The 13,576-nt window shown below is 43.6% G+C and overlaps 1 protein-coding gene across 2 annotated transcripts in view; it reads left to right on the top strand.

Annotated features, from left to right (window-relative positions):
- The window catches only part of RNGTT (RNA guanylyltransferase and 5'-phosphatase), a 249,998-nt gene extending 236,802 nt beyond the window's left edge, over positions 1–13,196 (top strand). For both annotated transcript variants that reach the window (XM_038761118.1, XM_038761117.1), the window contains 2 exons: positions 8,068–8,191; positions 10,071–13,196. In XM_038761118.1, the coding sequence (XP_038617046.1) occupies positions 8,068–8,191; positions 10,071–10,234 (288 nt within the window). In that variant the 3' untranslated portion in view covers positions 10,235–13,196. The remainder of the gene's footprint in view (positions 1–8,067; positions 8,192–10,070) is intronic.
- Positions 13,197–13,576: the final 380 nt, after the last annotated feature.

Genomic DNA, 13,576 nt, shown 5'->3' with positions numbered 1-13,576 from the left:
TCATTCATTCAGTTGTATTTATTGAGCACTTACTGTGTGCAGAGCACTGTTCTAAGCGCTTGGGAAGTACAAGTTGGCAACATATAGAGACGGTCCCTACCCAACAGTGGGCTCACAGTCTAGAAGGGGGAGACAGAGAACAAAACAAAACATAGATTTGCTGTTTAATAATAATTACTATTGACTGACATCCACAATGAGATGCCCTGTAGGGAAGAGGAGATGCAGGATTGTAGGCTAGAGAAGATCAGGGCTAGAGAGGTAGATTTGGGAGTAGAGGTGGCAGGTGAAATTCAATTTGAGCAGAGAAGGTGAGCGAAGAGTGAAAAGAGTAGGGGAAACCCCAAGCACACAGGCTTGTGGAATACAAGGATTATGGGGAGAATAGGAGCAGTCAAGAGGTAAAAGAAAAGGGGGGATGACACTTTTTTTTTTCCCAAAGCAGGTGGTAAGCATATGGAATTTGTTTTCACCTAAAGTTGCAGGGAGAAAATGAATTATCAACACCAGCATGTATTCAGGACCTATCTCACAGAGGGTTTGGATAAAATGCATGGATGAGGGAAGCCATAATGAATTTTTGGAGGGGATAGCAGAGAGTTTAGGTGGTCTGTCCTTATCCGTATCACCATATCATCCTTAAAAACATTAGGAGTGATGTCACAGAGTGCAAGAATCACACTGTTAGGAAAATAATGTTGGGCTCAGTATATCTGCTGGTCAAACCCTGTGTGGAATTTTTTATGTACTCGTGTTTCTGAGAAAAAAATTCATCCATTTTTCAAACTGTTCCCTAAGGCACACTTTTTGAGAATGAGATGGTTCAAAGAAAGGAAAGTAAATTAGAACTTGCATTCCAGGAGGAGTTAAGAATTTTTTTGTGGTATTTGTTAATTCATTTCAAATCGATTGTAGTAGGCGCTTTCTGTGTGCAAAGCACTGTACTAAGCACTTGGGAGAGTACAAGGTAACAAACATTAAGTGCTATGTGCCAGGCACTTTTCTAAGCACTGGGATAGATACAAACTAATCAGGTTGGACAGTGTCTGTCCCGCATAGGGCTCCCAGTCTTAATCCAAATTTTATAGATGAGGTAACTGAGGCACACAGAAGTTAAGTGACTTGCCCAAGGACACAAAGCAGACAAATGAGACAAGCAGAGAAGCTGCATGGCCTAGTGGATACAGCATGCAACTAGGAATCAGAAGGACCTGGGTTCTAATTCTAATCCCAGCTCTGCCACTTGTCTGCTGTGTGACCCTGGGCTAGTCCACTTCTTTATACCTCAGTTATCCTCGGGGTGATTAAGATTGTGAGCCCTATGTGGGACATAGACTATGTCCAACTTGATTTGCTTGTATCTACCCCAGCACTTAATATAGTGTGTGGCACATAGTAAGTGCTTAACAAATACCATAATTTTTAAAAAGTGCTATTTCTCATTTTTGAAATTCAAGAATTTTCAAAAACTAGCTTTGTCCGTAGCAGATGAGAATTCAGAATGAGGAGCATGATAATGGAATTTAATGGTTAGCAAGCATCCTTCAACACGAAAAGCAGTATATTAAAAGTGATGGCCTAAAATGAATAAATTCACAGAAATCCCCCCACACCTCACAAGTGTGTGATCCTATGGAGTCTCATATCTTGGGACCAGGAATCGAAGCTGAAGCTGGGTTTAAAAGGCCTAAATCCCAATGGCCACCAAGAACATTTTTTGTGGGGTATTTGCCAGGATTGGAGCTAAGTGAACCTCTTAGCAAACAAATGCAGCAAGACAAATATCATGTCCATTCGTTTGCCCATGAACACAAAATGCCAGGTGAGGCTGTCTTCTTTTGCACCTATTTAAGGGGAAAAAAAGAGAGAGTTGTCTGGGAAACAAACTGTGCCTCTCTGTCCTTTGCTTGTTTAGAAATCTCCAGATGCGGAGATTGGGCCAGAGTTGGTTAAGCAACATGAAAAATCCGAGAGCCCTGAGCTTGAAGCCCAGCCATGGTGGTTCATTTTCTCCAAGCTTTGTGCTCCCCTCTGTGTCCCATCCAGACAAAGGTTCTGCAGCTGCGGAATGTGGATTAGCCTATTGTATTCCCCTTTAACAAGGGAGAAGTTAGATAACTTGGCACGATGGGGGGATTTTGCTCAAGAAAGACTGAGCACTGGAAAACAGCCAAATGTTGTAGGTGAGTAGAGAGGTGGGAAGAAAGTTGTGTGGGCTGCACCAAAAGGCCCTTTCCTATCCCTTTATTCACCTCCCAGCCCCACGGCACTTATGTAACATATCTGTAATTTCATTTACTTATATTCATGTTTGTCCCCTCCCTCTAGTCTCTAAGCTTCTTTTGGGCAGGGAATGTGTCTGTTATATTGTTCTCTCCCAAACACTAAGTACAGTGCTGTGCACACAGTAAGCACTCAATATATATGACTGACCTATCCTTAAAGTACATTCATGCCCCTCACACACTTTTCAGGCCCCAGCAATGCCTGCTCAGTACTCACTGCGCTTAGTACGGTGCCTGGCACATAGTAAACGCTTAACAAATACCAATATTATTATTATTCCCCTCTTTGCCAGCCCCCACCAACAAGGCCCCACCTGCAGCCAACCAGGGAAGTGCAGTAGCACAGGGGAATGGGGCTGAGGCTAGCGTCTGTGGCATCTATTTATTTTATTTTGTTAGTATGTTTGGTTTTGTTCTCTGTCTCCCCCTTTTAGACTGTGAGCCCACTGTTGGGTAGGGACTGTCTCTATATGTTGCCAATTTGTACTTCCCAAGCGCTTAGTACAGTGCTCTGCACATAGTAAGCGCTCAGTAAATACGATTGATGATGATGATGATCCTGGGCTTGGAGGGCCTGCGAAAGGATAGAGGCAGGTTTCAGTGGAGGCCCTTGAAGGCTTCTCTGTTCCCCGGAAAGCAGCAGCAGCAGCCCTAGATTAGAGTGGGACTGAGAAGGTGACAGATTCATCAGAAGATGAGACTCACAAGATGACAGTGGTTAGTGGCCAGGAGGTGAAGTAGCCCCTCAGCCAAGCCTAACTCCCCTTCCCTTGAGCCCTTCCTCCCAGGGAAGAACAGCAGTGTCCAGAGCAGGGGCGGGGGAATCACAGAAGCAAAGCCCCCTGCCCACTGGCCCCTACAACCTGTTTTGTGCCTGCCCATCTTCCTCCACTCAACACCCACGTGCCTCCAGCTCCACCTCTTCTTTGCAAGTTGCCTCCTCCCCCCCCCCCCATTCCCACAGTAACTAACTTTCCTTACCCTAGAAAAACAGGCATAAAAAGTGAGCCGAAAAAGAGGACAATCTATGAAATCCACTGATGTACCTCTTCTGTAGTAAGGAAAAAAAAAACCAGCAGAAGAAGTGCTTGCTCTAAGCTTTTACAAGGAGGAAGAGATATGCAGACACAGTAGGGAAGAGGAGCTGAGAAGGTAAGAGTTGAATTTCCAGCAGCTGGAAAAGTTGATATACTTTTAAGAAACAGTAAGAGGGAAAAAAAAAAACAATACAAAAGTTCAGATCAGTACCGACTCTAGGAAGCTACAGTTAAGTTTAGCACCAAAGATATGACTCGAGTGAAGATGCTTCTCCAGTTTGTATGGACACGGTTCAATATACAAGCAAATTTCTGTTTCTACGAGAGGTTTTTTTGAGCTTTTTGTTTGTTTAGGTTTGGTTTTTTTAACTTCCTTAATATTGTTTTATCGGTATTTGGAAAGTTAGCATCATTTATAGACTTTGCTCTACTATAACCAGCCATTCTGAATGATTCAAGTAAGGATTAATGCTGAAAATTATTTGGTCAGTCTGTTTCAAGTGAGTACTTAGTCCTTCTCTATTCTTATCCAACAGTTGACTCCTCCCAGAAAACTTTGAAAAAAATGTATTTCATTTGTTTTATTTCCTCTGCCATTGTTGTTAATTACCAAGAAACTGGAGTTAGTTGCATGAAAATAGGATTTCACTTTGATTTTTTTTCTCCCCCAAATCCCTGTCTGCAGTGTAAAGTGAGAGTACCACAAATCAAGTTTCCACATATTATACAAATACTTGGGTGAGAAATAAGTATATGTCTGAGGTACACTGGTCCTGCCAGTGGTATTTCACAACCAGGGGAAATTCCAGCAAGGTGCAGAGTGTGTTCTGGTTGAGGTAGAGGGCATCAAGATATCTCTGCAAACTAACATGGCTCTTTCAAATTAATTACCCAAACTCACTGTTTTGAAACTTGCTATAATGTGAGCATACAAGTAATTCAACGTGAATTTTCATGCCCCAAAGATTTCCTGGGGAAAAGTCTCAGAGTTAAAAATTGTAAGACTAACACAAACTGGAGGCAATACTGCTCAGTGCAAAGCGCTTTCTTAAAATAGCCTCCAGAAATTACCTACCAGGCATTCTAACTCATTTTGAAAATTTGTCCCTTTCAGAGACGAGATTCCTGACATCTTATTCTTTGCCCAGGGCAGCTTTAAATCTCAACGACCTTCATTGCTCTTGTTTTCCAAAACTCTCCTCCATCTACTCCTTTTCTAATATAGTAGTAATGGTATTTGTTAAGCGTTTACTATATGCTAGGTACTGTCCTAAGCTTTGAGGTAGATGCAAGGTAATTGGGTAACCACCTACCTTTTCCCACTCCTCCTCCACTCTCCACCCATTTAAAGATGAGAGTTTTGTTTCCAACAGCTGGAAAAATGATGGGATTCAACCATGCCCTACTCTGGGCAGACAAACCTGGCCTTTGCTCATAGAAACAGCTCTTCCCTCAAAATCCCCAACCACCACCACCACCACCCTACCAGGTTTCCTAATCTCACCTTGGGTAGTGACTGGTGGGTGGGAGTTTGTCTTTCTTCCCAGAAACTTTTCTTGTCTGCTAGAGGTTCTTAGCTTCCGGCTGCCTCAGCAGCTACTCAGTGAAAACCCCTAAGACTGCAGGCCATAGCATTGCTCTATGGTCTGTTGGAAGCAGCAGCCAAGGGTAAAATTAGCAGGTAAAGTGGGACAGTCTACTTGGTGCTCTCTGTAAATGTAGTTAAAACGTCCAGAGATCACATGCCATGGGGTTAGCGAGGGAAACTGAGGTAGCTCAAGTTCAGCAAAGGAATGAGAGGCTTTAAGATAATAGTGAACTGTGTTTATGAAGTACTTTTAACTTCCAAAGTGATTTGCTTCTTTTACCTCACGGTTCCCTTAGGGAGGAAAAGTGTGATCATATGAGCCCGTTGTTGGGTAGGGATTGCAATCTCTATCTGTTGCCGAATTGTACTTTCCAAGTGCTTAGTACAGTGCTCAGCACACAGTAAGCGCTCAATACAATTGAATGAATGAATGAGAAAAGGATGAAGTGTTTAATGACTGTGACCAAATGTTTCTGTCATTTTTAAGAGCACCAGCTCTTTGCTGCAAGAGAAGTTAAGGAACTAAAAATAGCACAGGAGCAAACAAATATTTTGATGTTAGACAAACTGCAGATACTGTATCTCTGTCCGCTGCAGTCAGTTCCTACGTATTGAGATGGGTCAACCTATCTGTTAAAGGTCCTGCTTGATTGTTGTTAGTAGAACAGCTATCTTAAACTGAAACAGAGGAAAGGCAAATCCTGTTTGTTTTTTCTCCCTTAAGAAAAGACAGTTGGATCAGAGTGGCAGGTATTTGTATTTTCTGAAATGCTTCATCACCCAGATTGCTAATGGGGAGCCAAGCAAGCACACAGATAGTTAATAATCCTGCTTAATTGTCATAGTGGGATCGAGCAACATGCAATTTATTGCAGTTCTAAGACTGGGAACATAAGAATGCTAAACTCTGGGATCATGCATTGCTGAGACTGCTAGTTTGTAAATGTCCAGAGAATTGCTTCAGGCCTGTGATGCATCTCAAAAAACATTGAATAGAACTTTTTTCACAGCTACCGCTAAATAGTGTAACTTTGCACAAGGTTACTGGCACACTTCAAGATACAACTGGGTTATGTACCTCCAAAATGTAGCTTTAGTACAATGCTCTGCATAGAGTAAGCACTCAGGAAGTACTACTGATTGCTAATTGTAAATACAATTTAATTTTTAACTTTGGCTGAAGTGCAGGCTATTCCCTTCAATCAAGCAAAGGGGAATCAGGATAGTAAATCACATTTTCTAGAACACAACACAGAATGTACATTTTACAAGAAACTGGTTCAAAGGAGTGAATCCTTTATGGGCAAAAGAAAATGGTTCTCCGAAAATGCATGTTTTTCACTGTGCATTTTAGAGGGAATTAGGGAGCCTTCTTCTACTAGCAGAAAAGAATTTGTGTGGAAAAGAATGGGGTGGAAGTCCTGAAATGCAAGGTTCATCACTCCTGTTCAATTAGGTGAATACTCTAAGCTTTGGGCTGGGTAGTATGGTTCCCCTTCCTGAATTTAACCCCTAGAATATGAACAAATGGCTGGTGTGTTAGGCACCTGAGTAGGGTTTTCCTGTTCCCTGAACTTGAAACTGGGGGATGTGAGCCTGGCTGTAAGGTGATGCCATAGTAATGCTGACCCTGGGAGTGGGGAAGGGGTTGGGGGGCGGAGGGGGCATCCCAGGGCTGGTGTTGCCATTGCTGGGCCGCTAAGCTGGATTTCCTGCCTTGAGCAGCGCCAAGGCTGAGCTGGGCCAGGGAAACAGCTAAGAGTCTTTTTCCTGCACCTCCAGTTACTGGGGTAACAGAACCCAGGTCACTCAGAGCCGTTGGTAATAATAATAATCATGGTATTTAAGTGCTTATTATATGCCAGGCACTGATCCCATTCCCATCCCCGGGGCCTGAGAAGCAGAGTGACTAACTTCAGACCACGCGGTCACCCGAGGTGAGGTTGAGGGGAGAAAAGTACTCTTGCCGGAGATCCTTACCTTCTCACCTGTTGCAGACTGGTTTGGCCACTCCATCTCAGGAAATCAGATGGGGTCTCTGGGCTGTCAGCTCCCTCAGGAAACACCACAGTAGTGAGTCATGGCTATACCTCGAGGAGATAATAATGATGGTATTTGTTAAGCGCTTACTATGTGCCAAGCACTGTTCTAAGCTCTGGAATGGGAAGGCAGCTTCCTGCACCTTGGGCTCAGGATCCTCCCTCCTGTTGGCTTTTCCTGGAAACCTAGAGGAAAAGAAAGTTTGCAAAAGTTTTCCTGAGCACTCCCACTGACTCCCTATTGATTATCTCTAAAGAAGGTGTCCATCCTCTTTCTTCCTTTTCTCAAATGATAGGAAATCCTTGGATGATTTAGATAGGAAGATGAGAGGATTTCAAAAAATGGAAATGAAGTTAAATGATTGCAATCTACTATATTGTAAGGAAAAGCAGCTAACCACCAGAGATGGGAATAGAATTAGAATAGTATTACCCCGAGTAGCTGTTCAATTGCAAACAGCCAGGATAAGCTCAGGTTCCTGCTTAAGAAAAATCTTACAGCTCAATGAAATCCTTTTTAAAAGGTTCTCAAGTTTCCATGGATACTTGGTAGCCCTGATGGCTTGAGATGCAATCCATTTGAAATCACTAGAGGAAAAATAACCCCCCGCCTTTCAAATTTTATCTTTTACGTTTACTCCACAACTCTAGCAGAAAGGCAAATTGCTGGGGAAATGGATTTTTGGTTGCCTGGTCAGTGTATGAGTGATCAAAGGTAGGGGACAAAGAACTTTAACATATGAATTTGGCCCTGAAACATATTTAAAGTCTATTAAAAAAAAAAACAAACCAGCAAATGAAGTCTAGGTAGTTTGTTTCATGTTCTCACTTTCCCAGCACCCCAATGGAAACCATTTGTCTGGAGAAACTGTTTGTGGGCCAAACAGAGCTGATGTTTTCACACCATGTTACCGCTACCTATTAACAGCCAAGTTGAAAACCGATTACTACATTGGGTAGAGCAGCATATGAAAAAGGAGTTGGGCTGGATACTTAGGATGACAAAGAGTAGTTGTGCATTGAAGAGCCATTTTTCCCAATGTGTCTGTCACTCAGAGAAGAAACAAAGACGTCTTGGTAGGTGCCTTCAAAATTGCTCTCCGTTTCTTTTCAAACAGGTGACAAAGGAGCTGAAACAGTATGACAATAAAATTATAGAATGCAAATTTGAGAACAACAGCTGGGTCTTCATGAGGCAGAGAATAGACAAAAGCTTTCCAAATGCCTACAACACTGCCATGGGTGAGTACGCTACCGTCTCTTTCCAAGCTCTGGGAGGGCTCGGTTTGGCACCTGTGTACCAGTACACGGAACACAGAGTACACAGAGAAGCGGCTGTGGCTCAGTGGAGAGATCACGTGCTTTAGAGTCCGAGGTCATGGGTTCAAATCCCGGCTCCGCCAATTGTCAGCTCTGTGACTTTGGACAAGTCACAACTTCTCTGTGCCTGTTACCTCATCTGTAAAATGGGGATTAAGACTGAGCCCCCGGTGGGACAACCTGATCACCTTGTAACCTCCCCAGCGCTTAGAACAGTGCTTTGCACATAGTAAGCGCTTAATAAATGCCATCATTATTATTACCAGTAGTACCCCTATAAGGGGAAGGACCCCGGAGGCCAGAGAGCAGGGTCCTTTAGGTTCTCCTGGTCTCGTTTCGTAGAGGGCGGGCAGGTGGTCACAACTGGATAAAAGTTCCTTTGCAGCAAGGAACCAGGTCCCCTTCCTTGCAAAGTCCCTCCCCAGCCCTGGGTTGACTCAGGCTGATATGCTAAAGAAAGAAGTTTTGGCAGGATAACAGGCTATACAAGTTGAATCTGTCGAACAAAAAAAGCCAGGATAATTTCAGTTCTATTCAAAACAACAAAAATCATTGTTTGCCAGATGGGAAAAGACAAAATTAGTAGGGGAAAATGTAATTTCAAGCTCCTAAAATAGTTTTACAAACAATGGAGAACAAAGAAAATGAAAAACCAGAAAAGATGCTGTCCTTTTACTATTGTGAGGCCTTTGGTACAATGCATGTTATTGGAATTCAGAACAGTAGGCTCATTCCAACTGGATATGCGCAGGTTAATTAAAAGTTACCAGATAAATTTTTATATTACCAAGTCTGAGTCAGTTGAAGTAATGCCGTCGAAAGACAGCAACTGGCACTTTGAGTGGTCATGATGAGTGAGGAAAAATATAAAATACCAGCTTTGGCAACCCAACTTGAAATGCATCTAGTCAGCTCCAACTTAATGGCACAGAGGCATTGTTTCATCCTGGTGAGCTAACTTTACAGAGTCTCATCCCGCACATGTTTGTGGTTTTCATCTTGAAGGGTTAATTCCCTAGTGTTTCCGAAAACACCATCACCTCCACAAAGGGCTCTCTGCTGTGCTGGGCTATTTAATTTGTCCAATGTATGTTGCATGTTAGACGTGGCCTGTCAGTGCTCTGTCCACTCAAGACTCTGCTCTACCCATGCCCAACCAGAAAACTGCGGCTCAGTCTTCTCCTGAGAGGGGCAGGCAGGCAACCAGTGGTGATTCAGCCAGCTGCTTCCTTTATTAGGAAGAAGGGAGCGTAAATGACTGGCTTCTGTGCCTCACCTTGCACAATTGCCAATAATTTGCCAGATACTGGTACTGACCAGAAGTGGCACAAAGAAGAATGGGTTGCAGGAGGCCTCGTGCTAGTTTTCAGAGATGGTTGTGGACTCTGATGCCTGCAATCAAGTCCACCATTTGTTGGAAAGAGTAGGGTGCAACCTTTGGTTCTCACAGAGGGTGGGCAGGCCGGCCCCTTCTGCCCAGCTAAATAGACCATAGATCAATTTCTTTTCCAAGCTTGCTCTTCAAGAAAGCTCTCAGAGGATGGCTAATTTTTGTCCGAAAAAAAAAGAAGAAGGGAGTAGGATTTAAGGCTCACCTTTGTTTTAACACCAAGACAATATTGTCTGTTTACCTCAGGAAATGTTGTCACTGCTCTATACAGGACGTCAAATAGAAAAGCTCAGAGTTGATCAGTGATTTCGCTCATTTCCCTTTGTTTCGTATGCAGCACGTGTCACTCTTCTGGCAGCAAGTTAGTTGGACTTGGAAAGTACTTACGCGTGTGCTTTTGTTTGTCCCTAGCCGTGTGTAACAGTATCTCCAACCCGGTCACCAAGGAAATCCTCTTTGAGTTTATCGACAGGTGTGCGGCAGCATCTCAAGGACAAATGCGCAAACATCATCTGGATCCTGACACGGAGCTCATGCCCCCGCCTCCTCCCAAAAAACCTCGTCCTTCGACCTAAGGCTGGTGCCTCATGACAAGGTCAGGGCAAGCCCAGTGGGAAAAGCATGCGTTACTATTACAGTTTTGCAGCCAGAGAAATGCAGGAGTATGTGGATTAATTCACATTTGCAAATAAAAAGGTATTGTAGCCTTCCTGTAAATAAAATACCTAGGTACAGTTTTTCCTCCCTAGTGCCACAATACATCACAAACTTTTAAACATTCTCTTTGAAGCTGATGAACTTAGTCGTTACCTTATGGGATCGGAAGATTGAAGTATCCAAAGCCTTAGACAGGAACAGAATTAGGGGAAAGAGGCCTTGTTTATATATGGATAACCTCCACCTTTAATTTATAATGCTAACCATCTGGAACTGTGAGAATATGGAACATAATATTTTTAGAGAGTAGTTTTCAATTATAGTGAAGTTACAAAATGTTTCCTTTTTTTATTTAACCAGTGGGGGTTATCCATTCTGTCATACCATCATTCATTATGGATTTCCTCCATTTCCAAGATTCCTGTGTATGAAAACAGACAACGGTGTTGTTTGTGTATCGTGCTCGTTAAATGATTTTGGTTTCAACATGTTTTTAAGCAGATCTTTGTTTTCCTTGGGGGTGGAAGTACCAAGAGTGAACGAACCTTCATTGTTGTAAATAACATCCTTTCTAAAGAAGCGTGTGGATTTTTTTTTTAACTCGTTTTTGAAGTATCACGTCTAATTTATGGGGTGTCGATTTTAGCTTTGCCGTTTAAGTTTCTCTGAAGAAAACTAGCCTGCACCAAACCCTAAGGGTGCTGTGAAGCTATTTCTGGTGGCAGGCTTCCTCCTCGGCTCAAACCCCCGCGGTGAAAACCCAGGCAGGGTACATGACCTGAAACTTTCCGCCTCACTGGGATGTGCAAGAGCCACCCCCAACACAAATGATGCCGTGTTAATTCCAGCACAAGGCAATTCTCAAGGAATGCCAGCCGACTCCTGATTGGAGGCAATCAGGGAGCTAGGCCGCCATCTGATAGACACAAAGATAATGACAACAAGGCCTTCATCAGAACCGGCCATCGAGGAGACCCCAGCGGGAGTCTGCTGGCCTGGGACTATCTTCTATTCCGATGACGTTACACCAAATGATCCCAACAAAAATATGCCGACAGGTATTACTACTATGCTGGAGAGAGTCACCCGCTCTGCCAGAGCGGAAAAGCCAAGCTCTCTGCAGATTGGTTTGTAGAAGAACTGTTGTAGGATCTAGATGACTAGAAAAAAATGTATTATAAAGAAAACAGATTTATGAAGTTTTCTGTATCTGTATTAAAAGTGGATTTCCCTGGGCTAGGTTTTTATACATGTAACTATTCTGATGGAGGGGAGGGGGAAAGGGCCCACACTTGACCCACACGCGAAAATCCCTGAGGTCATCTAACAGTCAGCCTTCCTGATGTGACTTTGTCTGGTAGAGTGAAGAGGAACCAAAAATGAGTTTTAACGTTTGTAAACAAAGTTTTCTCATGCGCTGATTTTTCTATAGGTGTAGCTCCAGGGCCTTGCTTGGTGAGGGCTCTCTTTTTTTTTAATTTTTTTTTTTAATTGTTTCAGTGTGATGTGTAATCTCTCATGTGTTTATCCAATATGGCCATTTGGCGGGGGTGGGAGGGTCTTTGAGGGTCTGTTCATGCAGGTGTCGGGGCACCGAAGGGGTAAAATTACCCTTTGACTTAAGACAGGCTCTAAGTTGCTGCTTTTAACAATATTTTATAAAATAAAGGAAAATTAGGTGTCCCCTATGCAAGGTGTCCAAACTACGTGTTTCCCAAGCTAAAGCCTTATTTGTTCAACGCAGAACCCAGAATCCTATGCAACCATAATAGCAAGCTGATCCATCCTTCATCGGAAGCGCTGCTTCCTCCCAGCCACAATGCAGTTCCCTTCGGACCGCGACGCTACAGCCCTTTCACGGAGATAAGTTATAATGTACTTTTTGTCAATGATCTTTAGTGTCGTTTAAATGGCTATGGTAATTGTAACCTTTAAAGATGAGTTAAAGGAAAAGAGCATCTCGTTTTTTAATATCTAGGATATTTTTCTCTACTCGTCGCTATGCGTTCCACAGGATTCATTTCTCCTGTCTTGTCTACTGCAGCAGCCTGTCTTCAAACCCTATTCCCTTTAGCTCCTGAATGCACTTTCCTAATCCTTGTAAGGAAAGTTGTAGCCCCTTCAGCCCCTTGCAGGGCCAGGGAAATGAGGAAATCCGAAGCCTTTCCTTCGGAGTGGGGCTGGATTTGGGGCTAACGGTCCCTGGCTTCACGCCCCCACCTAACCCACTGCCCACCAGATGGTTTTTGAGACTGAAGTCAAGTGGATAAGAGAAGTCCCAGAAAACAGGACACAAAACGTCCCTCTGGCTTTTCTCTTTGGAAAAAGGGGAGAAGAGGAGCTGGGATATCCTGCGCAAATGACGTTTGCTTTCAACTGAGTGCTCACTCATTTCCCCTGAATTGTGGATCTCTGTGAGTGTTTCAGTAAAGCCACTGGTTTAAAACAACAGGGAACCATTCACTTGGTCAGTCTTAGTAGTGAGCATCTCCTGTTCTACCCCCCGGGGGCTGGAACTGACTTCCTCCATGCCCAGCATTGCCAGCTAAGGCCTAGCTGCCATCAGCTTCGACCCAGAAATGACTCCGCCCTGCTTCCCAGAGCCAAAAAACTTACCTTTCAGGCCAGGAAGTCCGTGCATCTCAGGCAGCTCCCAGGGAAGCAGGGCCGTTTTCTCCTGGACAGCAGGACAGTCCTCCCTTTCCACTGCTGGGGAGAAGGAAAGAGGGGGGAAGATGGGTGAGCATTTAACGACTCATTACCTGAAAGGCTTCCTGTATGAGCAAAGAGAGATTCTGTTACATGTTATTTTTTTAAATGCATTGACATTCTCACAGAATACTTAGCAATAAATGTTCTGGAATGATAAAATGATGAAATACCAAACAACTTCGTGTTGCCTGTGTTTACCCATTTGTTGCATGAATCCGAGGGAAGGAGCATGGCCTAGTGGCAAGAGCCCGGGTTTGGGAGTCAGAGGACTTGGATTCTAATCCCGGCTCCGCCTCTTGTCTACTGTGTGACCTTGGGCAAGTCACTTCACTTCCCTGGGCCTCAGTGGCCACATCTGTAAAATGGGGATTAAGACTGTGAGCCCCACGTGGGACAACCTGATTACCTTGTATCTACCCCAGCACTTAGAACGGTGCCTGGCACATAGAAAGCACTTACCAAATACCAGAATTATTATTATTACCCCAGTGCTTAGTACAGTTGTCTGGCACATAGTAAGCACTAACAAATACCGTTTTTTACAAAAC

The sequence above is a fragment of the Tachyglossus aculeatus genome, chromosome 19 (genome assembly GCF_015852505.1).
Source record: "Tachyglossus aculeatus isolate mTacAcu1 chromosome 19, mTacAcu1.pri, whole genome shotgun sequence".
Lineage (NCBI taxonomy): Eukaryota > Metazoa > Chordata > Mammalia > Monotremata > Tachyglossidae > Tachyglossus > Tachyglossus aculeatus.
The sequence above is the reverse complement of the archived record's forward strand: the minus strand, read 5'-3'. Positions and strand labels throughout refer to the sequence as shown.